The sequence below is a fragment of the Pelodiscus sinensis genome, chromosome 14 (assembly GCF_049634645.1).
Source record: "Pelodiscus sinensis isolate JC-2024 chromosome 14, ASM4963464v1, whole genome shotgun sequence".
In the NCBI taxonomy this organism is placed as follows: domain Eukaryota; kingdom Metazoa; phylum Chordata; order Testudines; family Trionychidae; genus Pelodiscus; species Pelodiscus sinensis.
This window is the reverse complement of record NC_134724.1, coordinates 42627258-42655156: the sequence shown is the minus strand read 5'-3', so window position 1 is coordinate 42655156 and position 27899 is coordinate 42627258. Positions and strand designations below refer to the sequence as shown.

General features: G+C 40.6%; 1 protein-coding gene across 4 annotated transcripts in view; it reads right to left on the bottom strand.

The window, feature by feature from the left end:
• Positions 1-292: 292 nt before the first annotated feature.
• ICE2 (interactor of little elongation complex ELL subunit 2) overlaps positions 293-27899 on the bottom strand; it is a 53642-nt gene continuing 26035 nt past the window's right edge. Inside the window, exons 8-15 of one of the 4 annotated variants that reach the window (XM_075897684.1) lie at positions 24579-24763; positions 23104-24046; positions 20141-20316; positions 19070-19199; positions 10232-10316; positions 9830-9880; positions 4514-4772; positions 293-2690 (exon numbers count right to left, since the gene is read on the bottom strand). In XM_075897684.1, the coding sequence (XP_075753799.1) occupies positions 2514-2690; positions 4514-4772; positions 9830-9880; positions 10232-10316; positions 19070-19199; positions 20141-20316; positions 23104-24046; positions 24579-24763 (2006 nt within the window). In that variant the 3' untranslated portion in view covers positions 293-2513. Of the gene's footprint in view, positions 2691-4513; positions 4773-9829; positions 9881-10231; positions 10317-14492; positions 14608-19069; positions 19202-20140; positions 20317-23103; positions 24047-24578; positions 24764-27899 lie in introns of those variants that run through there. The other 3 variants (XR_012895851.1, XM_075897685.1, XM_075897686.1) reach the window with 3 other exon arrangements.

Genomic DNA, 27899 nt, shown 5'->3' with positions numbered 1-27899 from the left:
TTAAAGATCAAATTCCATGGTTGTTCTAATGCAGTTTTTACTTGTATGCCGAAAACTATGCTTTGGATCCCCACCCTCAGTTATCTGGCACATGACTCATATGCAAAACACTTTTGACGTGGAAGGTCACAAAAGGGATTTATGATTTTGAATCAGAATGTAATATTCATTAGTTAGCAAATCACTGTATCAAACATGTTTCACCTTGTTAACATAATACAGCTAAAAGGAACAACTAAAGTCATGTCTGGGGAGATAACAGAAGGCAAATAAAATAAACGTAACTATAGTGGTAAATAAAAAACCTGTTTCTTTATTAAGTCATTTAGATTTAAAAATAAATATATATAAACTCACTACAACTAAATATTTTATTCATATTTTCAGGATATTAAAGTATATTTGTATATAGTCCATTACAGTAGAACAATTTTGAACATAAAAATGAAGTTAACGTAATAGACAAAACATTTTGAACTTACTGCTAAGGCCCTGAACCTGTATGCAAGCACTTTGTGTATATGATCAGCTCCAGTGAACACAATCAAGGCCTATAAAAGAACACAGTCATTAAGTTTATATTCTTAATCCTGAGTATTCAGCAGTAGCTGTACATCTCTCAGGATCAGAGCCATCATAACTAGTTATAAGCAGCAATCAAAAACCCCATTACACATGGCATACTATTTAGCAATAGTTTTCAGTTTTGAACCATGACCTGCAATTTGTTAAAACCTCAAAGGCACTATGATACATAGCAATCAGCGTGCATAAACCTTTCTTTTGACAATGAACATTTCTAAATTATGTAAATAAACTATGTATATTGACAATCAATCTGTGATGCATAGGATTTATAATCTCTTTTTAGCATTTTACAAATATGGCAATTTACAAGAGCACAATTTTACTGATATTCACTCAAAAAGAAAACATGTCACACTTATCAATGTTAGCCAAGAATTTTCCTCTTTGTATCTTTGGGAGCCATGATGAATGGGGTGAATTTAGACCAGGAGTGGGCAATAATTTTTGACCAAGGGCTACTTCAGAAATTTCTGAAGTGGCCCCAGACCACCTGCAAGGGGTGGGGCCAGGACACTTCTGTGTTTCCCCACCCACAGACCCTGATTGGTCTGGGGGTGGGGGAGCACGCAAAATCTTCTCCACCCCGCCCCCAGAGAGAACCACCAGCTGTTCTGGCAGTGGGAGGAGACTTCATATGCTCCCTTTGCAGTCCCCAGGTCAATGAGCGCCTAGGAGGAGGGGAGTACGTGAAGTCTCTCCCTCTCTGCCCCCACCCTGCAAGGGAGCACAGAGCTTAGTCAACCGCCAGTTGAGCAGCAGCTGGTGGTTGACTTTAAATGCTGAGCCCCTTGCAGGGCGGGAGGAGACTTCACATGCTCCCCCTGCCCCCAAGCTCTGATTGGTCTGATGGCAGGGGGAGCGCGTGAAGTCTCTTCCCACCCTGAAAGGAGCATGCAGCACTTTGAAGTGGAGGCCCTTTTGCCCACCTGATTTAGACAAACTACAAGTGAACTGTTGAACCATCTAAATATCTGGCTTTCCCCTGTAATAGTAACTAAAGCCCAGACCCTGAAACTTCTTCATGTGGGTGAAACTTTTTGTGCTTGCATGGAATGCTACTGATTCTGACAACAGTCTTCCTACAAAACGACTGAGGCTGCCGTCATTCAGTACTACATTACCAACACACTTACTCTTGGGATCTGAAGGTTTTGGAAGAATTTAACACCAAAAACTAATCTTGAGACAATAGTGAAGTCAATTTTAACTTTCTTAGGACCTGAAGGCCCACTAAGGCCAATGAATATTTCAACAATGGAATTTTCGAAAGACACAAAGCTTGTGCAAACAAGAAATGCTGCTCTTCAAATGCAGTTGACTACACAAACCTGAAGGAGCATTTCTTATTCTCAAGGGTAATATTTTCTTTTCAAACTGGACAGAACACACCCTGCTTTTTTAAGAACATGAGCTAATTAAATTCAAACTGCTGATGCTGCATTTTACATTTAAAATTAGTACAAAATTCAAGTAACAATATCAAACATACACATCTGCAATGAACTCTGGAAAAAGAATACAAAACAGTTGGGAAAAGTGCTTTTCTCCATTTTTATGTAATATTGAATGCTGATGTCAATTCATGCTTCTTTTCTCAAATTACAGTTTTATTATAAAAACGAAAGCAGTTATGATAGTCACTTTTGCCTATAAACATCAATTGTAGACACCTGACTTTTCTTCTCATGTGCTAACTTAAGAGAATATGTTCACATCTGAATTGCATTTAGTGAGTTAAGAAAGGGTTAAGAGATCATTGCATTTCACAACCTTCCTCAACATGGCCGCGCAGCTCTCACTTCTGCCAGGGCATTCTGGCTTCTCTGAAGCACTAAGAAAAATAAACGTTGTTTGTCTGATACTTTTTTTCCAATCCATGTTTTCTCACTGTAGCTAAGATATTCCTGCTTTGCTTGAGTTTCCTTTTATTTCTTTTTCAACTTTTTCATCTTATTTGCCCGTTTGCCATTATTTTTCTTCAGTTTCTTTGCAGCCACACCTTCATTTCTAAGAGTCTTAGCTGGCAAGGGATTGCTTTTTGTTTCCATGGATACTGGCTTTTCATTGTTGGGTGTGTCTGTGTGTGCTTTTGCCCAATCCATCTAGAAGCATTGGAAGGGGGAAAAAGTATTAGCTACTTCAGTCTGCATTAAAACTTTAAAGCTAAAGATCTAGAGCCTTATTTTCAGCTACATCTATCCCACAAAGCAGTCCTTAAAAATACAAGAGCAAACTAAACTACAAGAAATACTGTTTGGGTGTTCTTTACTTTTTAAAATGCCACAGCATTCGTACAAAATATTAAAGTTAACATTTTGGCTTTGCTAGTGGATATTCTCACAGTCTGTGAAATGTATCATTTACTCACTGTCCTATAGCTTGAGACTGACAAATTCCATCAGAGGCTTCTCCAGACCCAGGCTATCTGTTCAATAGGAGTTTAAGCTTGTACTACACCAAATCAGTTAAATTGTGATTTAAGTTTAGAAGACATGGTCATTTTCCAAGTCTGATACATTCTTTGGTAAAATTAATTTCCAGCAAAATTATTAAAATGTGTATCATGCTAACAATCTGTGAATTTAAAAAAAAAAAAAAAAAAGGGAACACACACACAGTGTGAAGTTATTCATTTCCACTAAAAAGGAATAAGTTTCCCAAATGCTATATCTTATTTATAGCCAAGACACCATAACCATATTTTCCTAAATAAAAGGTAAATCACATGCCTTCAGACAAGGAGTGGTATGGCTCTTACTTTAAAAATTGCCTTGCATAACAATAAATTTAGCTGTTTTCATGATTATTATTTCACTATTTTAGAGGATACACATTAGGAACAAGTATTTGAACAACATTCTTTACCTTAGGCTCATCTCAAGAAGCCACATAAATTGTAACTATAATTTCTTCAAAGACAATGGAGTTATGTGGGACCAGAAACAGGCAACAAGCTATTATATCTGCAATATGTTGAGGAGAATTTGGCCCCCTTGATGTTAACACACTTTCGGAATTAGGGTGAGGGATTTTTTTAATTTGTGGAATGGGGATACATTTGTTTCTACACACACTCTTCATAAAAACTACAATCCGGAGTAATTATCCAGAGGCTCTCCTGTCCCAAAAGAAGCAAATTAAGGTACCAGTGATTCACGATGGGAAGAGGATCAGTTTTGCAAATGACTTAAAAAAAATCCCTTCCTGAGTAGTGTTCTAATTTTTCCATCCATGCTCAGAATACATTTTGTTACTTTCACTGAGGCATGTGTGGATGTACACCACCAGTAAAAAACACATGCTGCCATCTGGGCAGCATTTGAATCTCACCAGGATAGCTGCCCAAGTGCTCAATTTAGAGGCAACACTGCTCTTGAGATTGAGGGGAAAAAAATGTAACCTAAAAGGACCACAAAAATCCATCTCCAGAGCCAAAATGAGGCTTCTGCAATTGGTTTAATCCCCGTTTAGTTGTGTGCTTACAGCAATGTTGCTTCACTAGCCACAGATGCTCATAAAGAAGAGCATAGCTCCTTCCTTACATTGTTAGGAAATAATGTTAGTCCATACAAGTTGAGGGAGCAGAGCTCCACTTCAGAACTTTGCTAGATAGAACTTCTAGCTAGCTTTTCAATAACCAAACTCTGAAAGGCATGTTGTAAAAATCCATGTCAATTATCACGGGGTATTGTGAATAACTGCTAACTCTAATTATTCATTAAACAAACAGGGCTAGTTGCAGGTAAGTGAATTTGTTACTCCTGCAATGTGTTCTGTGCTCGAGGGCTGTGGCATGCATTTTTCAACTTATTTAGGGACCTCAAGCCCAAAGGTAACAGACTAGTAAGCTACCTATAACTTATGGAGCAAACCGTCTTATTTCAAATGAGACAACAAATGTATTTGCATTAGTGTGGTTACTCACCTTCTGTTTTCTCATAGTTTCTTGGGGTCTAGGTGGAAAGGTACATGGGACTCTTCCGTGATTCAAGTGAAAAGGTAAAGGGAGGCTGGGATCTAATGGTACCCATGGAACTGAAAGGGTGGAAGGTATATTAGGTAGACTGCAGTGAGCTTTATGTAAATTATATGATGCTCTAGTCACTTTCCCGAGACAGCTCTGGTAGATTGCAACTGACGAATCTTCTGAAGCATGAGTCAATAAGTAAGAGCCTTCCTGCAAACTAAAGCACAGTCACAACATGAATCAAAATTCACTAAAAAGTAGAGTAAATAAAACAAATTAAACGTTTTTGCTTCTCCATCATTTCATTTGTTCACAATCAGGTATGGTAAAGGGATGTTAAATTCAGTTTAATCAACTAATTGACTAGTCGATAAGCAGAGGAGCCACAGATAACACCGCTACAGCTCTGCCTTGTAAACATATTAAGAGTCAGAAGGCTCTTAATACATTTTAAAGGCTGAAGCGCAGCACTAGGGACCTGGTGCGAACCAGGACAGTTGATTCCTAGCTTGCCCAGTCCCCCCACCGTGGCTTCTGCTTTTTAAGAGCCGGCAAGCTCTTAATACATTTAAAAAGCAGGGGTGCAGCGTTGGAGATTGGCTGACACCCAGGAATCAACTGATTCCCAGCTTGGGCCCTGGTCACTGCTACCCATCTGCCTCCCCTGTCCTCCATGGAGACGGTGCTGGGGGAAACTGAATTTTAAGCTGGCTATCCCCAGCACTGGCTCCTGCTCTCTGACCCTTGCTGTCTCTGATAGAAGCAGCAAGGGGGGAGGAGGAGGAGAAAAGCGACTAGTCGACTATACGATAAGCTTACGCTTATTGGATATTCAACTAGTTGCTTACATTCCTAATATGGTAAAAATAGTAAATGGCTTCTGCCATTTTGATGAACAACAAAAGGAAGAAGGAAACATAGCTAACACGGTGGGACAAAGTATCTGATAGGTGCACACCTAAATAACGTATAATCTGCAAACTCTTTACAATAAAAATGTATTGATGGAAATGCTAATTTATCTTTCATTTGTGTACTATTATTCTTAGTTATTTAGGCCCTGATTCAATTAAGCACGTACTAAACATTCAAATCATTACAAAGCACAATGACGAAAGTATGTACACTGGACACTTTTTTTAAATCCACCCATGATCATATATATCTACAGCAAGTAAAAGCTCAACCAAATCTCCACCAGAAAAGTCTCCGTCACATGTTATAAGACTGGACTCAAAAACTGTAAACCTCAAAATTTACAATGAAAACTCTGAGAGACAGAGACAGAGATGGTTTTACAAAACAAATTTTAAAGCTCCAAAGTGGTTTAAAACCTGAGAAAATGTCAGCAGTTAAATGGAGCAAAACAGAGAACAAAGCTTCAGAGAGCAGGTGAAAACATATGAAGAAAAACTGTGCAACTGTAAAGTTAGGACAACAGAAGCACTGGATGGGGGTAAAATACAATCAGTACCAGTACAAGCAAAACTAGCAATAAGACTAGCAAAGCAAAGCGTAAATGTTGTCCCTGAAACACCCAAACACTTTAGGGCCCAATCTTGCAAACTGAGTGAAGTGAGAGGTGCCAGTGGAACTTAATGTGAGGTCGACCTTTGTGTAAAGCCTGGTCTACCCTGAAAATGTAGGTTGAACTTAGCTGCATTAGGTCTATTCGCTAAACAATGATTCCACAACACCATATCTATTTTGTTAACTTTAAAGGCCATTAAAGTTGATTTTGGTACAGGAAAAGCCAGGGAAAAATTTTGATTTCATTTCCCGTGTGGCCACTATGGCAAGCAAACCTCAGCAGCACAACTGACCATGAATGAGCACCAGCATGGAGCACGCAGGAGATCCTGGATTTCACTGCTGTGTGAATCTGTTCTCACAGAACTATGAACCAGCAAAGAAACACAGATATCTATGGGCCCTGATCATAAAGGACACAGAGGAGAAAGGTTACATGACACAGGCCCAGCAGTTCCGTGTGAAATAACGGAGCTGAGGCAGTCATACAAAAAGACAAAGGAGGCAAACCATCAGTCTGGAGCATCACCACAAATATGCTGTGTCTATAAGCGGTTTGTATGCGATCCTAGTAGGGGGGTGGAGAGGACCCGAACAGCTTTCCTAGCCAGTCTGTTCTTTCCTCCCAAGACACTTCTCTGGCAGCTTCGGGCAGCAGCATAAAGAATAGCATGGATGAGGAGGAGGAGACTGGTCAGCAGGTGAGCGGGGCAACCAATCTCACTGACAGCCAGCACTTGCTTATAACTTTGGAGACAACCCCCTCCTCCCAGGACGTCTCTCAGCCATCAGTAAGTGGTCTAGTATCACTGCAGCACAAAGCATTGCAGCTTCTGGTCCAGTTTTCTGACCACTTTCAGTCAGCATCGGCTCCTTATCACTGTAAGTGATTTGGAGAGGATTAATATCGCACATGGCAACCTGGGGCCTGAGCAGTAAGCCTCCATTTGTTCACCCCCGACGAAGCATAGCTTGAGCTCGTCCTGATGCCACAACTGGCCCCTCTTCCCTCGTCATACTCATAGGGGAAGGGAAACTTGCACTCTTCCGGCAAACGGAGGTTGCCGAATATACAGCACTGCATGAGCCCCTGCCTTGCTGCTACCCACTTCCTGCCTGCATGCACCTGGGGGAAGGGAAACTTGCACTCTCCTGGCAAACCAGTGGGGCTGAAAACAGGAGTACAACGTGAACTCCTGCCCAGGGACTCACCACATGCTCCTGAAGGAAGGGACGGTTGTACTCTGCCAGCAAATGAGGGATTCCAAAAACAGTCACCACATGACCCTCTGCCCTGTCTTGGTCATCACATCAGGACCCTCTTCCTTCCACAGGCTCAAGTCCCAGCCTTTTACCATGCTTGCCACCAAACTGAACCCAGCTGCTCCCCTAAGATCTCTGTGGTGTACCTGCTACAGAGCAGCCGCTTAAAGCATAACTGTGGCTTTGTACATGACACCTCCCTTTCATCTTTAGGTTTTATGCTCAACGTCGTCTCTCCTGTAAACCCTTTCCTTCACTTTTCATTATAGAGGGGGCAGCAGCGAGCATGCTGCACGCTCCCCAGCTCTGCCAGCTGACAGGCTGGCACGTATCTGCAGGTGAAAATGGAATAGGGATGAAATCCAATCTGCCCACTTGGAGGGGAAGCACTCGAATGGAGGAATAGGTTGCCCCAGGTCATGCAAGCGAAGCAAACCGGAGAGCATGCAGGGAACTGGAAGTGAAGAACCAGGAGAATATCTTGACTGACATGGCCTTCTAGAACAGCCACATGCACATGCACCCCTTTTGGCCTCCACAGACACACGTTCCCTCCTCACTGACTTCCACAGTCTTCTCTCCCGGGGGGCCTAAAATACAGGGCAGGGGAGGTCAAGGGGCAGTCTCTCACACAACCCCCAGGAATGTATCCCAGAGCACTCCCCTGAAGCTCCCACCCTGAACGCTTTGTTCCTGATGTGTTCCATAAATAAAAATGCAGGATTTCTGAACAACAGTCTCTTTATGGCTTGTGTTGAAGGGGGAGGGGGAGTTTACAGGATTTACAGGCAAGAATGCTTAATGCAGTGCAGGGCACCTCATTAAGAGCAGCATGCATGACTCATATCCATCTGGCCATTCACAAGGCTGTTTTTCAAAGCTTCTCTGATTTTCAGTGCCCCTCACCTGTGCTCTCCTTATAGCCCTGCTGAGTGCCTGCTCATAATTACTGGTTAGGTATTGTGCTTCAACCCCCCTCTCCCTCTCTCTATAACTTTTCCCCCTTACTCTCAAATACTGTGGTGCACACAGCAAGCTGCCACAATAATGGGAATGTTGCTTGAGGTGAGGTCTAACCTAGTCAGTAGATTGCAAAAACTTCCCTTTAAACACCCAAAAGCACATTCTACCACTATTCTGCACTTGCTCAGGCTGCAGTTGAACTGCTCCTTACTGCAGTCCAGGCTACCTGTGTACACCTCCAATGTCAATTTTCTGGTCTGGAAAGATTGCTACTTTTTGAAGAGGCAGGAGTTCCTAAAGATGTGCATCATACACTTTTCCCGACCCTCCCACATTGATCTTGGTGAAATGGCCCTTGTGATCCACCAGTCCCTGCAGCACCGTCAAGAAGTACCCCTTGCAGCTTACGTACTCTTTGACAAGGTGGCTGGTGCCAAGATAGGGATTACTGTGTCTACTTGGATCACAACAACTCCCACTGCAGATTTCCCCATTCCGAACTGACTGGTAGCTGTCTGACATTGAAAGCTTCCACGTGGCTATTGCCCCTCACTTCTCCCCTGTCAGAGTATTATGGTATTTCTGCACTTCAAGGCAGAAAAAAGCAATTTGCAAACTTCCATGAAAGTGGCCTCGCATGGCAAAACATGCGTAAGTTTTGCTGCCACTGCTGATCGTCTCATAGCTGCATTACTATGCGGTCCCACCAGTCTGTGGTCTCATGGCACCAGAACCAGCATTCCACTGAGTTAAGAGGATCAAATGCCAATGGCATTTGCCAGGCTCTCAAGTGCTTCACAGAAGAGTAGCCGCTTGAGATTCTTCCTTGTTCCAGCAGACCCTTGATACACTGTGGATATATTCCAGCAAAAGGTGCACCATGGTTAATGTGACTGCCATAATACTTTGCTGCTGAACAGGTTCCACAATGGGTTCCCTGCCTACCCTGCTATGGTGTCTGCATTGATAACCAGGTGAAAAAAAGAGTGCCAGTCTGTTTGCTGTTGCTTTCAAGCGTGGGGTGGGGAGAGGAGACTAGTTCATTATGAGACGCTAACAATGTGTACCCACAGCCACCCGCTGTACAGTTTTAGTCCCTGAGTGCACTAGGAGCATAACCCAGAATGCAAAGGGGAAACAGGAACTGCAAAATTGCTGCTCACAGTGCATTCCTCTCACAGTCAATGGTACCAGCCTACTGGGGATGCATTACTTCCAACTACAGTGAATTCTTGCACACAATAGGGATATGCACCTTCAATTTTACAAAGTTAAAAAATTCAATCTTATCTCGTAGTGTAGACTAGACCTAACGGAGCTTGCAGGATCCAACTTATTTTATATCGTATCTTTTGTACATAAAAACTAGCTCTACAAGCTTTACAGAGTATGTAATGGCATTATCTAAGTTACTATAGAAACAACAACTGATAGGTACACAATCATGTTGCAAAAGAAAGAAAATTATCTTTGGAGCCCTGGGATGCTATTGCAACATAAACAACAGAAATTACTTACTCAATCACTTGCTTCAAGATATGTCGAAGAATATTTAATGGATTTGCAGGCCTGTGGGTAGAAAATTCACAGAAGGTAAATTTATAAACCAAGGTTTTCCATTATCGACAAATCAGGAACCCAAATTGGACACGCTGAAAGGATCGGATTTCACTAAGTAATGTTTTTACAATCACCTTCTTTTAAGATGACACAAGTTGCTGATCCCAAAACAGAGACACCCAAACTTATTTGATGTGACTGGAAATCTTGGCCATCACACTAAACAAAGTATATGGGAGTCTGAGCCATGTTTCTACGTTAACTCACAGGGAGTTGTGTCACCCACAGATTAATAAATGACTTGGAAAAGGTTTGTTAATTCTGAAACTCTTTTTAGATATGATTATGAAGTTTACTTACTTAAATGATCCACATTTTTCTTTTAACTGTTTCGGAGAAATCTCTTCAAGCATAATGAGCTTTGATGTAAAGGCATCAATATGTCCTGAAAAAAATTATCAATTGAATCTGCTAAATAAAGAACAGCAAAAGGGAACAAAGGTAAAAAAAGACTATTAATACAAACTTACAAGTCTTGCTCAGCTGAAAGCCAATCAGGTGAAAAGCAATTCTAACTCATAACACACTCTCTGTAGGAAACACTTAAACAACGAATAGTCTAGCAGCATCTTAAAGACCAACAAAACATGTAGATGGTATCATGAGTTTTCATGCCCACGAAAGCTCATGATACCAGCTACATGTTTTGTTACTCTTTAAGGTGCTGCAAGACTATTTGTTGTTTTTTTAAGAACTTCTAGTTACAGACTAACTTGGCTACCCCTCTGAAGCTTTTTAACACTCTCTATAGGTGTTTGAAAATGAAACCCTAAATTGCTATCATTCTTTAAATATAAATGTCCATGCTTCAGGCCTGAACTTCCAAACTATACTGGACAGAAATTGAAATCTAAAATTCTGAACCAGTTAAACAGTCTCAAGAGCAAGCAGGCAGTGCTTATCTTTCATCTAAAATCCTAATAAAGTTTGTACTGCCCATTACCATTCTCATTCAGATGGTGGTGTTTTGGGAATTCTGCATTAAAGTCAGTATCATCATCATAGTGGCTAGGAGCTCCCATCATTGACCAGAACCTCAACGTACCAGGTGCATTATACAACACAAAGACAGTCCAGCCCCAATTACCATGTAGGTATAGGACAGGTGGCAACAGACAGACCCAACGGGGAAACAAGACAATATTGGTCAGTATGATAAGTAATAATCACAGGGCACCAACAGTCTAACCATGGTCAAGTTTTTGAGGGAGGATATTAAGTTAGTTTTGCAGATGTTTATGGAGAACATCTTGCAAGCATGAGAGGCTTGACATGTCAGTTTTAAAGAAAAAAAATGTGATTAGAATGATTATGTTTTAACACTTTCCAAACTACGTGAGCTTTTCCTTTTGGGTTATATCTATTTTTCTTTCATACTGAACTCCTGATTGTGTTATCCGAACACTTGATTTCATGTTTCCCTTTTATATCTGGATTTTTCTTATTTAAAAAATTGTAATCTTCAAATTTGAGCTTGCCATTGGTGACAGCAATCTTGCTATAAATTGTTCATTGGTGACATGGACACTGTGTGTCACCAGCTCCTTACCAAAATACTCCAAACCCACCACCATTTTGACACAGATGAAAACTAGTGATTCAAATGTCCAGGCTTGCCAAATTTTAAACAAGAGTAGGACAGGAAAATGGTGAAACTTGCATCAGAGCCACTGTCCTAAGGCAACATATTGAGAGAGCTCCTTCCTGGAAAACTCCTCTCATTCTAGTTTCCAAAGGGGGAAATCAGAATTTCATTGTTGGAAAAAAGTTAATTGCCATCAGAAAATATTACATTTTTGTAGATTTCACAAGCTGCGCTTATAGAAGTAAGGAATTTATTCAATAACCACTACAGGCAGTCCCCGGGTTACATGGATCCGACTTACATCGGATCCCTACTTACAAACGGGGTGAGGCAACCCCGCACTAGCTGCTTCCCCCCAGCACACTAGGGAGACGCGAAGCTAGTGCTTCCCCCCAGCAGACCAGGGAGATGAGGAACGGCTTTTCTCAGCAGACATCTCAGCTTGAGAATAAAGGACTGAGGGAAGTGAGGTGTGGGAGAATAAAACTGAGCTCTGGAGAAATGTTTGGCTAGAGTTTCCCCTACAATATATATCAGTTCCGACTTACATACAAATTCAACTTAAGAACAAACCTACAGTCCCTATCTTGTACGTAACCCGGGGACTGCCTGTATATTTAAACTGCTTATCTCAGTTATTTTACATTCAATGCCACACATTATTAGGTAATCCATTATTTGGAGTTCGGAACATCGTTGAATAGACATCATTATTCTTAATGGATTAGAAAATGCAAGAGGACAACTGGCTTAACACAGATTTTGTACACTTGTCAGTTATCTTGCAATCTGTAAATTTTGCAAGATTAAATTGATAAATTAGGCATTTTGCATTAGTTTAAAAATCTAGTATTACTGCACATCTTATCTTCTCATCCCTGTCATGCTCACACCCCTTTTATCTTTCTATCAGATTTATAATAATCTTTTCCTCTTCTCATTTGGCAGTCAGCATAGCCTGAAAACCAATTAATCAAGATTTATATTACTGTTTCTGATGCCTAACTTAAATGAAAGATTGAAAGCCCCTTAGATTAATCCATATACCCATAGGCTGTGTCTACATTGGCACCCCTTTCCGGAAAATGGATGCTAATGAGACCAGTCGGAATTGCAAATGCACAAGATCCCTTATTCCTACTTGAAAGGAATCATCATACTTGAAAGTAGGAATAAGGGATCTTCCGGAAAAGGGCTTATTTTCCGCAAGATCCCATCTAGACTGGCGCTTCTCTCTGGCAAAACCCCTAGCCAGAAAAAAGCGGCAGCCATGTTCATGCAAATGCCGCGCGGGATAGTTAAATCCCCCCGCGGAATTTGCAATTCCGAAGTGTCTCATTAGCATCCCTTTTACGGAAAAGGGTGCTAGTGTAGACACAGCCAGATTGTATGTACTTTTTCCCAGTTCACCCCAGTCCTTTCAAAAACAAAAATCAACAGCAGCTCCTTCCCACACACATTTTACTTGGGAAAATAGTAACCTAGTCATATTAGCTTTCACTTAGATAATTATAAAGTCCTGACATACAGATAATGAAATTATAAGGGGAACTTTTTTTTTCTTGGCTGCAAAACAGCTCCCATTTTAATCCAAGGGAGCTGATCTCAACTTTCTTTACTGTGCTCATAGCAAGAATGCTTGTCTCTCTTTGGAAACACATGGGACAGAGATAGTTTTCTTTGTTGAAAACCTGAAGCAACTGTATAGCAGCATGTGTTTGTTTCCGCGCCCCCCCCCCCGAATTATGACTGCACAGATTCAATGGACCTTTCTCCAGTGTACCTCAAGACTTCTCTTCATAGAGAAGAGGTGAGCTGAAACCATATATGCCATTAATCTACCAATTCCACTCCGCACACCTTAGAGATTCCTGGGAGGTGGTAGGGTTCAAAGAATAGAGACCTTTACATAGCTTTTCAACCTAAGCAAGGGCAAATTTGGAAATGACACAGTCTTGATAGCATTTTACTCATTCTTAGTACTTAGCAATGTTCATGTAACCACAAAACAAAAATGTTAATGGTGACAAGGCATTATGGTTTACATGTGCCTTCAACATAAAGTATAAACCCACTCATCTTTTTCAGGTTGAAACTTTAGTTATTTCTCTCCCAACTTTATGCAACTGAACACATTTCCTTATGGAAAGAGCCTCTTAAGTACACACACATTAGAATCCAAAGGAACCAGTACTCCACATATGTCATATCAATCTTACTATACATTTTAGAAATGTGTCTTTCTGAAAGTCTGTTCATAATTCTTCTTAAACAGTAAAAAAAAATAGGACCACCAAATTTGGCATGCAGCTTCCTCTTATCCTAACTTAAAGCAAGTTAAGGTTTTGGTTAAGAGGAAGCTTCCTACCAAATTTGGTGGTCCTAGTTTTTACTGTTTCGGAGGAGCTCTTAAACAAAGAGAAGGTTGGATGGGCATATAGTCTCTCCCAAATATATAGAAGATTAAAAATCTTAAAAGGGGTGATAATATCATTAGGACAGGCAGTGATGTTTCAAAGCAAAAATTAATTTTTACCTTAAAAAGAAATCAGCACATTTACATCCAAAAATTAAAACTACTACATATGTGGCTAATAGACAAAATTTCACTAGCAATCTTTAAATATATTTCAAGTCTGAACAAAAACAATCCTACTAAATTTATTTCCTCACAGTGAAACAGATGAATATAGAAAACAATCCACTTTTTTTTCCAGGATAGTTAAAGGGATTCTGTGAATTTATCTCTATATGTTTCTACCTAGTGTTACAATTGCCATCTGGAATTATTACAGATGACAGATTAGCGAAATAACTTAATTCCTTGATGAATGAGACACCCTGTGCACAATCAATCAGTTGCTTTCCCCTTTATTGAAACCCATACAGCTAGGATTTTTCAAAAAGCGCATGGTAGTCAAGCACCCAACTTTCCAAATGACTTTCAATTGGAGTTTAGCACCTACCTCTCTCAGGCTTTTTGGAAACCTCAGACTATATGCATAACTTTACTTAGAAGCATAGTTCACAGAGGCTATTCATGTGAATAGAATTATGCCCATAGTCATTTATTTTCCCATTTGTGGGATTTCTTCACATAGCAAGAAAGAGAGAGAAAAACACAAATTAAAATAGGGAAATGTGGTTCTAAAACCCATCAAAATTGAAATTTGAAGATTAGAATAGAAAGGGAAGTTTATATGTAAATGTTAGGACAAAAACAACTCTGCAGATCTAAGACACAAAAGCAAAACTTCTGCTATGATGTTATGTGAAAAACATATCTAAAAGGGATAAATTCGGAGAACAACTGGAAGAGTTAAGTAACCACAGGCCACAACAGCTGCTATAGAAACTAGCAAAGACAAGTTTTTTCTACAACAGGAAAATGAGACAGTCCTAACTGTAGAACAGTCATTCTCTGTACAAACAGGATTTTTGACCTCAAACTGAGTGCCAAACTCATTCAAAAATATATTTTTGAACATTACAACTATTTAACCAAATTAGCTAGCAGCAAGTTTTTTTAATAATGGAGATTGCCTATCTCCTAGAACTGGAAGGGACCTTGAAAGGTCATCCAGTCCAGTCCCCTACCTTCACAGCAGGACTAAGTACCATCCCTGACAAATTTTTGCCCCAAATCCCTAAATGGCCTCCACAAGGATTGAACTCACAACCGTGGGTTTAGCAGGCCAATGTTCAAACCACTGAGCTATCCCACCCCCCAATAGAAAGATAACCTACAAATGTTACCTTCCTATGCATCCCATGAAGTGGGTTTTACCCACAAAAGCTAATGATTCTATATATTTCTTGTTAGTCTCTAAGGGCGTGGCTACACTCTGTGGAAGATTGACACTGCTGCAGTTGATCTTCCAGGGCTTGATTTAGTGGGTCTAGTACAGACCCACTAGATCCTACTCAAAGGGCACCACTGTCAGTGCTGGTGCTCCTTCCCATGAGGAGTAAGGGAAGCTGACAGAAGCGTTCACTCCCATTAGCCTCCCATTGTGTGGCTGGTGTGGAAATGCAATTTTAAGATGTGTCAACTCCAGCTACGTAATTTACAAATAGCTGAAGATGCTTTGATCTTCCGATGTAGCGTAGACCAGGTGTAAGATGCTATAGACTACTCATTGTTTTTAAAGTTACAGGCTAACATGGCTATCCCCCTGAGACTTTGTACAAATCTTAGTTGGGGATCCTACAGTTAACATTACCTTGACCACATTATACATGTAGATAGAGCTCATTCAAATCTTTCCAAAAACCCTCAGGTTTTTTGGAAAATGCAAGTTTGGTAGAAAAATGTTTTATCAAATCTATTACAGATCTGACAAAATTTTAGTCAAAACATACAAGCCCAAGAAAGAAACCAACAGAACACCACTGGCCATCACCTACAGTCCCAGGCTAAAACCTCTCCAACGCATCATTAGTGATCTACAACCCATCCTGGACAATGATCCCTCGCTTTCACAGGCCTTGGGAGGTAGGCCGGTCCTTGCCCACAGACAACCCGCCAACCTGAAGCATATTCTCACCAGCAACTACACACCGCACCATAATAACTGGAACTCAGGAACCAATCCTTGCAACAAACCTCGGTGCCAACTCTGCCCACATATATACACCAGCAACACCATCACAGGACCTAACCAGATCAGCCATACTGTCACTGGTACATTCTCCTGCATGTCTACCAACGTAATATATGCCATCATGTGCCAACAATGCCCCACTGCTATATACATCGGCCAAACTGGACAGTCCCTACGTAAAAGAATCAATGGACACAAATCTGATATTAGGAATGGCAACATACAAAAACCTGTAGGGGAACACTTCAATCTTCCTGGACACACAATTGCAGATCTAAAAGTAGCCATCCTGCAGCAAAAAAACTTCAGGACCAGACTTCAAAGAGAAACTGCTGAGCTATGGTTCATCTTCAAGTTTGACACAATCAACTCTGGATTAAACAAAGACTGTGAATAGCTCGCTAACTACAAAAGCAGCTTCTGCTCTCTTGGAATTCACACCTCCAGATCAGCTGCTAGAAGTGGGCCTCATCCTCCTTGATTGGATCCATCCTCATCTCCAGCCTGATCCTGGCCTGCATATTTATTCCTGCCTCTGGAAATTTCCACTACATGCATCTGACGAAGTGGGTCTTTGCCCACGAAAGCTTATGCTCCTACACTTCAGTTAGTCTATAAGGTGCCACAGGACTCCTCGTCGCTTTAGTCACAACATAGGTATGCTTCCACATTCCCCCCTGCTTCTGTGGAGACAAGAGAGGCACAGCTCTACATCACTGCCCCCCATACGTCTGGAGGTCAGAAATACCCATAGCCAACGTGTTCTGCCTCCTTATGCCCAGAGGTGAGGAGGTTGGCTGGGGAGGAAGAGTACACTGGCTTCCTGAGTCTCTGCTTCTCCAGCAGCTAAGCTAGAATGCCTCCTGCCAATTTCATCCTGAGGATGGTGAGGGTGAATAAAAAATAAAATCCGTTTTGATTCTCCTGAAACAAGTTTCCTTAGAAATCCTTTCCATGAAAAGTGTGGAGGATATTTTTTGAGAGAGAAAGCTTCTTTCCAAAGTGAAAGAAAACATTAAGATACTTGCAGAAAGACTTTTCCCCAGCCAGCTCTACATACCGTATATTCCGGCGTACAAGACGACCTCTGAAGTTAAAAAACATCCCCCAAAAATCGGGGGTCGTCTTGTACGCCGGATGCCCCGCCGCCGGAGCCCCTCCGCGGCTTTGAAAGCCTCGGGGGAAGCCGGCGGCGGGGCATCCCAGGCGCGCCCGGGCTGCCCGCCCGCCGGAGCCCCTCCACGGCTTTGAAAGCCTCGGGGGAAGCCGGCGGGGGGGCATCCCAGGCGCGCATGGGCTGCCCGCCCGCCGGAGCCCCTCCGCGGCTTTGAAAGCCTCGGGGGAAGCCGGCGGGGGGGCATCCCAGGCGCGCATGGGCTGCCCCCCCGCCGGAGCCCCTCCGCGGCTTTGAAAGCCTCGGGGGAAGCCGGCGGGGGGGCATCCCAGGCGCGCATGGGCTGCCCGCCCGCCGGAGCCCCTCCGCGGCTTTGAAAGCCTCGGGGGAAGCCGGCGGGGGGGCATCCCAGGCGCGCACGGGCTGCCCCCCCTCCGGAGCCCCTCCGCGGCAGCCCATTAACCCTGGTGTAAGAACTTCAAGTTCTGCATTTGTACAATTATGAACAAAGCATTAAACATTTTTTCCCTCATGGGAGCAGTATTTGTGGTTTCTGGAGACACAAACATTTGGAGAAAAGCTGCTCCTCTACAAAATTAAGTCCGAAATATTCCATACAGTTACCCAGGCTTTAACCTCCTCCTGTTCTAAACTACACCCACTGTGCGTCTCTCACTGAAGATTTGTATTTTTCCACAAGCTGTCTCTCTTTACTGATGCATTCCTTCCATTCCATTCCAACCAGAAGTGGCTCCTCCCTTCTCTTTCCTCTCCATTTTCACATATTAGAGGACAGAGAATACTGAGGCGCTTCCTCCTGAGCTTTGTTTCTAATCACAAGACATATTGGGAAATAAGACCAGAGGGATCAGACAGACTTGGGTGGGGAGAAGCTCACTACTAGCTAAACATTTTTTTTCATTTGAAATGTAATCCCTTGGTGGAAAATGCTTTTATTAGTCTAAGGCACTCTCCTGGAGAGAATTACAATTAAACTAGAAGTTTTTTATTATATGATTTGATACTCTCTCCTTCACATTAGGAGCTTTTGCTTAAAGATAACAAGAAAACTGAAATCCTAATAGTCTAAATTCAGTGTCATCTTTTAAAGATGTTTAGTGTTTCACAATTTTAAAACACAGAAATAAGTAAAGGTTACAAAATGTTTGCACAGAATAGGGATACGAAAGTGTAAGTATTTACACGTTACCTGATAAGCTTGGGCTGATCTGTTCACCTGCATGGTTGTATGTACCCCAACCCCATCCCTGTTCTGCTCCCTCTATAGAGGCAGCAGCATGGGGAGAGTGGACAGGGAGGCAAGCAGGAGCCTATCTTGGATTTTTGATATTGTACAACATTTTCAATTCTTATAATGAGCTCTATGAAATCTTTTGCACATGAAGTAGTTGAAGTGAAATAAGCAGTTTCAGAAAAAAAGCAGGAACTGTTCTTGCAATTATGAATATTTTAAACCTTAATACATTAAAATTAAATATGTGAGTCACGTATCTGGGGAACAGAATTAGGTCAAAGGGGAAATTCTGTTTGCTATGACAGTCTCAACCAGACAAGAGCTTGGAAGGGGAAAGATAATTCAATGTTAGAACTTGTTCTAATTCTCTTGCCTTTTATTTCATTTTTCTTCATCATCATAATGGGTTTGAACATAAGAATTACTGCTCTTCCTACTTGTATCTTTAATAGTAGTTGAAATGTCAGCATGTAACAGCAAATTAAGAAACAAGGCTATAAGTGACTAAAGCAGTAATCAAACATGAAGCAAAACATTACTCTTGATTAAAATCATAGGTACAATACTCCAACAAACTTACCCACATAAAACGAGCATTTAGAATGCAATAAGCTCTCTGTCCACAACCGACATATTTCACTTTCTGTAAGAGCTTCTACTCCATAATAGGCTTGATATTCTACTTTTGGCAATACATAAACTGGAATATGCTGAAAGTAAAAATAATATTAGCCAGGAGGCCACTCATCAGCAAGTTAAAACATCTTAATTACTCTTAGTATTTGATAGTTATCACAGGAGCAAGAGAAAGAGTTATAAAAGATATTGGAACTACAGAACATTTTACATGAGACACACTACATTTAAACAAATATCATATTAAGTTATTTTGTTTCTTTTATTTTTCATTTAAGTAAATGTTTATAGATAGGCAAACTACAATCTAATAAACTCCTAACTAGGTAAAATTATTATGCATCTACAATCTGCTGCCACCTCCAGGAATTCAAGAAAATTATCCAATTGTTCTATTTTTGAATTACAGGCAGTCCCCGGGTTACATACAAGATAGGGACTGTAGGTTTGTTCTTAAGTTGAATTTGTATGTAAGTCGGAACTGGCGTCCAGATTCAGCCGCTGTTGAAACTGACCAGCGGCTGACTACAGGAAGCCCAGGCAAAGCTGCTCTGCCCCGGACTTCCTGGAATCAGCTGCTGATCAGTTTCAACAGCGGCTGAATCTGGACGCCTGGGACAGAGCAGCTGGGCAGAATGGTGTGAAACTCCAGAGAGCAAGAAGGAAGTTGTCAGTGGCATGATCAGCACACCGGGAACAATCCCAAGGGAACTTCTGTGATCGCACCCGTCATAAAATGATATAAATGGGGCTACACAAGTCAAAAGTAATCCTTGCCTCTCTTCTGACAGAAAAAATTGCTCAACAGATAGAAATTGGAAGGTTAAAGAAATGAACAAAATACAAATGTATATGTTGGATGATCTATTTTAAAGGAATAAGTGTGCGTAAACAAGACTGCAGCACTTCAAGCAATCCTGTATCACATCAGTGCACTTAAAATAAAGATATTTTGTTAATGGAACAAATTTCAGTCAAGCATACGTGTAACGGGTACTAAAAGCAAAATCTTTACCTTTTTTTTTTCTTTTTTACAGGTCCGTGTCCCTGTCCTTACTTTTTGCACATTGCAACGCACAAGTAACAGCAAGTCATCCAGACTGAACAATTTATATACAAGATTGCCATCCTGAGGAGCTGTATATTCTGAATTGTCTTCAACAAGTGACTGAAGTTTAGTTGGGAGTGATCCTTTCAAAAATAAATAAAACAGAAATTAATAGGCTCATATAGTCTTTCCAAGGAAGTAATCAGTTTTTTAGTAAGAGTTTTGGAAAATTGTCTTTTCAAACCAAAGGGGCATTTGTTATGTATTTCAAGATAAACTAAACCTAGAAAATGTCCTGTATCTACCCTGTGTAGTCACTAAAAGTTTATTAAGCACTTGCATATATTTTACCCTAGCCACAGTTACTCTTGTAAGCTACTGTTCTTACAAATGGAGGATGCGATTTTGACCTCTGTGGCACCAGTATAAAGCTAGAATACGTCACTGAAGTAGTTACTCTGAATCTACACTGCTGTAACATATGTCAGATTCTGTCCAAATACACTTGACCCTTTAATCCAGCGATCCTGTGAAACAAGGTATACTGAATTAAAGATTTTTTTTCAGACCATGGGAGGGCATTGGAGAGGGGTCAGAGAGAGAGAGCGTGTGAGGGAAGAGGATGGGACGCTTACCAGGAGCCCCACTCCTTGGGGCACATGTGGATCTGCACACCCCTACAACTCCCAGGCACCAGCCCCCACCACTCCCCACACTTCACTGCACTGCTGTTCCCTAATGCGCAGAGGAGGGGAGAACAGCTGCATGCAGAGCCACTTCCTCTTCCCCCCCTCTGAATCACAGGTGTTCCCGGAATCTGGGCCACACGGATTAGGGAGATTCAGGTGTATTCTCATCTGTGGGATCAGAGAGGCTCATGAATTTAATTCAGTTATTTACTAGGATTTTGAAAGAAAATATTTAGAAGACCGTACATAGCTGCAATGATAGTAGGTCAAAAGCCAAACCCACGGCTGAAGGCAAGTGCTACAGCTTAAAAAGACTAAAAAACCTAATAAACGTGCCAGGGTTGCACAGCTACAGGAGCTCTTTGTCAGAGGCTCATCATCAGTTTGGTATAAAGTACATGTACCTGAATTCTATAATACAGAATGGTAAGGAATAAAACTGGATGTATCTTTCTTTTTTGGGAGCTGCCATCTCTCAGTGCAGGACTTCTAGATTGTTTTCATTCCCTTTGATGCTTATGATCCATTTTTTTGCCTCTTTCTTTTTTAGATTTCATATCCAGAGTAAAGACATTTTGGGGATTTCTGAATCCAGCTGCTACTAAATAAGTATATAGTTTTCTGAAGCACCTTGTACAAGCTTTTTAACTTAGTTATGAGACTGTCTTTCACATGTCTGTCAGCAACACCAGTTGGTTCAATAAAAGATTATTACCCCATCCACCTTGTCTTTCTTATACCTGGGTACTCCCACAGCTTACAACTACTGTGCATATTTCAAATACTGACATATCGCATACACTCAGGCCAGACAGACAGCCCATCCATTGGTGGCACAAAAGGGTAAAAAAAATCCATTCAGGATGCCCCCTCTATTACCTCTACATAGTAGTGCTAGATGCTTAACTGACCCTAGAAATGAGGAACTGTGAGATGACATATACAAAACTAATTTTGTCCTGGTATTTCTGGGCCAAGTGTAGTGTGGATGCTCTATCACACCCAGTTTAAATCAAGTTTAAACTGAAGCCTGCACATTTTAAAGAGATTTAAAAAAACCCTTTGCTAAAGGGCCTGACACTCTGTTGAGGTCCCAAAGCTTACATTTAATGTAGGTAAGTAAAACTTCATTCAGCATCTCTTTTAGGATGCCCTTAATAGAGTTTCATAGAATCAATCATAGAATCATAGGACTGGAAGGGACCTCGAGAGGTCATCGAGTCCAGCCCCCCGCCCTCAAGGCAGGACCAAGCTCCGTCTACACCATCCCTGACAGATGTCTATCTAACCTGTTCTTAAATATCTCCAGAGAGGGAGATTCCACCACCTCCCTTGGCAATTTATTCCAATATTTGACCACCCTGACAGTGAGGAATTTTTTCCTAATGTCCAATCTAAACCTCCCTTGCTGCACTTTAAGCCCATTACTCCTTGTCCTGTCCTCAGAAACCAAGAGGAACAAATTTTCTCCTTCCTCCTTGTGACACCCTTTTAGATATTTGAAAACCGCTATCATGTCCCCCCTTAATCTTCTTTTTTCCAAACTAAACAAGCCCAGTTCATGAAGCCTGGCTTCATAGGTCATGTTCTCTAGACCTTTAATCATTCTTGTCGCTCTTCTTGGTACCCTTTCCAATTTCTCCACATCTTTCTTGAAATGTGGCGCCCAGAACTGGACACAGTACTCCAGCTGAGGCCTAACTAGTGCAGAGTAGAGCGGCAGAATGACTTCACGAGTTTTGCTTACGACACACCTGTTGATACAACCTAGAATCATATTTGCTTTTTTTGCAGCAGCATCACACTGTTGACTCATATTCAACTTGTGGTCCACTATGACCCCTAGATCCCTTTCCGCCATGCTCCTTCCTAGACAGTCGCTTCCCATCTTGTATGTATGGAACTGATAAATGATCAATAAATAACTCCATAAACATTAGTATTTCTGTTCTGTTCTTTTTTTTTTTAACTCCACACACACACACACACACACACACACACACACACACCTCCCAACAAACAAATATTTCAAAATCACGTATTCTGAATACATGATCCATCATGGAACTGAAAAGAATGACAGATTAATCATTCTATGCATGTCTACTCCAGACCTGCAGACAAAAAGGACACAGAAATATATGAAGGGTTATAATTTTCAATCACTGCAAATGGTTTGCTGAGCATTTTATGCCAGTCAGTCTTTCTCCTAATTTTGAATGCACTAAACACACCTCTTACCTTTTGCCTGAAAATGTGAAGTCCATGTAAGTTTAGGTAAGTTGCTCATATCTGCAGCAGGCTCTGCAATGGAAGATAGAGTGGGTTTTGAAGGTGGTGACACAAGGCTCGGTGTAGGATTAGAACTTCTATCACAATTTACTAGAGGCTGCTCAGGAGCTTTTGGGGAAGGTGGCTTAAGGAGTTCAGTTTGCATTTTCAAAATTTGTCCAAGAGGATCAAGTTCTTTACACAGTCTTTTGAAAGGTTTTTTGGAAGCAATTTTTTTCTGGTCTTGGCTCTCTGAAGAATTAGCCAAATTACTTGAAGACATTTGTACTGAGGAAGGTGGTTTAGATGCATCTTCTACAGAATCTGGATTAGAACTAAAAACGGATGCTTTGCGATATTCCCTACTTTTATTTTCTATGTCAATAATCAAACGTTCTTCGTCAGTGTCACTACTGCAAAAAGAAACAGGAGTCCCATTTGCTTCTGTAATTTCAGACTCTCTCTTGAAACTATCAGTTTTAGTAGAAGTACAGTTGTCTAATACTTCGTTTGTGGCCATACCATGTTGCTCATCATTTAACTCAACTTCATCTGAATCAAGGCCTTTAGAGGAATTTTCTTCCGAATTAGTCCACACGACATCACCATTCAGTGATGGTAGCTGTGTCTTGTTCACATTCTGCTTATTAGTACAAGCTGAAAATTCCTGTTCATTACCTTTGCTTCTTCTCTCTTCGGCACAAACACTTACAGCAGATACCAACTGCTTCTCTATTTTTAGCTTGCCTGATTGAGTTTTACATACATTAGCAGGAGCATTTTCCATTTTGGATGTCTTTGAGGGTTTAGATGTTGTTCCAAAAGTTTCTAATTCTGTGACATCATTGTCAAAGTCTAGATCCCCATGGTCTGGAGTCTGAATCCTCCTTAACTGACAAGTATCGGGAGGCATCTTCATATAACAAAGAAAAATTAATAAAGAATAAAGGGCATTGTACCAATGTAAAACAAATAGTTAAATCCAATGCAAACCTTTAATCGAGGTCTGAACAAAGATGTGAACTGGATGAGCTGCTATATTCAACACCCTAATGACAACTATCAGGCACTTACAGCCCACTTTGTCTCATTTAGCACAGACAAGCTAACTGACAAGAATTTTATTTTTCTCTTTTCCTCCCATCCCCTTTTTCTGCTATTTGTACCTCTGGAAACCTTGCTGCATTCATCTGAAGAAGTGGGTTGTGTGCATGAAAGCTCATGATACTATCTACATTTTTTGTTAGTCTCTAAGATGCTGTAGGACTATTCATTTTTTGTTTAAGTTTTTTCAGTTACAGACTAACAGCTACCCATCTGAGACTTTTTCACTCTATAAGACAGTGATATCGGGGGAGAACAAGGTTCTCTCCACTATTATTGCAGAACTTAAAGAGAAAGGAAATAAGCTAGCATATTTTTTGCAAAGACATACAGCTACATACATTCCACTGAACAATATTTTCCTCGGATGAATTGTCCATCAATACAGCTGAGACCGGAATAGATGAATTTTTGGAAGTCAAGCAATCCAACGGGATTTCATGAAAAATTTGATTCTTTTCTCTGATAGTAATCTCCTTTTTGGGGAGTGGTGAGCCAATATATATCACTTTGACTGGTTTGGCACCTTTAAAAAAAGGAAAAAGTTTATGTTTCACATACTCCAAAGAAAAATAGACAAGTAATTTAAATATACCTTCTCCCTACCACTTGTGTTCAATACCATTTTACAGTCACATTCAAAAGGCTGGGGGAAAAAAAGCAATCCTTTCTATTGCATATTCATTAGGGGAACAAATACAGATAAGAAATGTGAAATGTATTATGGCCCCCATGGCAGTAACATGCAATATGTTGATAGTATATCAAACTGAAGTAAACTATTTAAAAGTGCAATTCTGTCTTGAAAAGTTTATTTGTTAAATTACCATCCTGGGATTTATACACCAAATATTTATTTCTCACTGACAAGTTCAGTTTGCAAAACTCACAATCTGATGGGAGGGCTCAGAGCATTTTTTTCCATTACATGTCTCATTTCCAGCAAGGGATGTTCAGCAACCTAAACTACTGTATATCCTTAGTCAGTTGCAATGCCCTCCTGTTTTCAGACTTTGTTATCAGTTCAACATCCTTATCCCAGACAACAATTTGAAGACAATAGGGATACCCTTGCAACTATAGTTAATTTTGGGGGAGGTGAAATCAGTGAAATGAATCTTTACAAAATCACTAAGGAAGAACTGCACTTTAATTTTAAAAAGTATACTGAAGTCGTCGGTTATTTCAGAGAATAGGAGCACACTCTTAACATCATAGATAATGAGGGAACTCTGGAGATTAAAGTGAAAATCATCAAATAGGTATGCATTGAACCAAAATTATATAGATGGGATAATTATGCATCATACACAAATACATAACATTTGAAGATATTTCTACTGACTCCTTCCAATCCCCACTTGCTAACTCCCTCCTTAGCATAGAACTCCCATTATTTGGACTTGTTTCCATGAATACTTATTATTTGATAGCAAGCTGGGGTGTGAATCTACCCTGAACAGGCTTATTGCAGTGGGAAGAGGAGAGGAAGGGGGGGGGGGGGAGGGAGAAGGGGCCCAGGAAGGCAGGGAAAAGGAGGATGGAACCCAGGATTGTCTACTGCCTATGAGAGGGGGTTGGTGAGTGCAGTCAGCAGGGGGTATAGCCCCCTAGTAAATTTTAATTCTATAGTATGAGACAATATATTCATGCAATGTTTAAGAAAAGTTTTGTAAATGAGTTCCAATAGTTCATGGATTAGGAACCTAATCTTATCGGGTTCCAGAGGCTTCTGTACAGATAGAAAGATTGACCTAAAATTATCTACCCAATGGGACTCAGTGCTCAGTGTAGACGACATCATTAGAAATATTTAGTTTTGCAGTTCTCAAGCTGTGGATTTGTGTTTCCAAAGATAACATGCTTGTTAATAGCAAAAATGTTTTTAAAGAAATAATATATAAAGGTGAGAAACAACAGACCTCAACCATATTGTCCCTCTGCAAATTCCTGTACTCAGAGTAAAACCCTTACCTCTTTCTAAAAGTGCAAAGTTTTAAAGAGTTCAATAAATAGAACACTGTTGGAGGTGGAATAGCCTTGGACAAGGAGAAAAATGTGAGAAGAGAGGGACAGGCAGTAGAAACAAAAGTGAAACTGTTTGAGCAGCATATTCCAGAAGTCTTAAAATTTTGATGAAATTTCTCTACCTGTGGGTAAGACAGGCACGCATGCAAAATCCAAACAGTACCACAAAGAATGAAACAACATCATGAAAAGTATTCCTTCTCAGGAGGAAACTGAACTGAAGATGATGAAAGGAGCATGTCTGAACATGCAGGATCTTCAGGTTGGTAAACTTATTTCATACTTCTTTCTGAAAGGAATGCCTATTTGCCTTCTGGTCTGCTCTTGAAGTCTCATGTTTGAACAAAAAATATAATTGTTACTCTATGGTATTATAATTTTTGAAGACATTATGATAAAAAATAAATAGCTGAAATAGGAAGAACTTCCTTTTACAATTTTTCCTTTAAAGTAATACTCATTGCATTCACTGACACTGGGTAATACTAAATGAGCAGTACAGTAATAATTAAATAACTGCATTGACTTATTTTGTTTAGGAGAATTCATCCTCAACAAATAGGATTCTGAAGACCCTCCACCCTCACCATCAGCGCCATTTTCTATAGTTTCAGAGTTATCTGCCAACGACAGTGTCACACATCATGTATGTCACATGATCACAGTATATCACCTGTAGCAAAAAGAAACACAATCTCCATCATCCAAACACAACCATAGATAAGTTTTTGGTAAGAACCAGCAGATTACAAAAAGAGGTAAAAGATGAAAAAAATTGCCTGGTTTGTTTATGCAACAAACTCTCCTTTCCATGACTGAAAAACCACACTTCATTAACATGGTTCAGTCATTAAGACCAGGATAGTCAACCCAACAGAGCAGATGTTGCAGGCAAATTGCTGGATAAAGTGTATGAAAGAGAACTTGAGCCGTGTGCAAAAAAATAAGAGAATAAAATTGTTAACCAGAGTCTTGATGGAGCAATGTCCACCATGATCCTGTAGTATTTGTTTGTCTGACAACAAAAGAAGGGGATGTCTTCCTTACAGAAAATTCACACAATGGAATATGTACAAAAAGCAGCAGTAAAAACACACCATGAAAAAAAAAAATCATATCTAGTACATAGCTTGGCCACAGACAATGTAGCAAACGTAGCCAAGAGAAGAAATGTAGAAGAGCTAATAATGTACGGTTACTGTGCTCATTTGATGAACCTATGTTCACTCTCCTGACAAGGCATATGCTAACAAAACTATTTGTATGCCTTAGCTGGTTGAGACTAAACTTGTAGGCTACGTCTAGACTGGCATGATTTTGCAGAAATACTTTTAATGGAAAAGTTTTTTCCGTTAAAAGTATTTCCACATAAGAGCGTCTAGATTGGCAAGGATGCTTTTGCGCAAAAAAATGCTTTTGCGCAAAAGCATCCATGCCAATCTAGACGCGCTTTTGCGCAAGAAAGTTCCGATGGCCGTTTTTGCCATCGAACTTTCTTGCGCAAAAATTAAGGTGCCTGTCTACATTGGCCTTCTTGCACAAGAGGGCTTGTCCCTGAGTGGGAGCGTGAAAGTATTTGCGCAAGAAGCACTGATTTTATACATTACGAAGTCAGTGCTCTTGCACAAATTTAA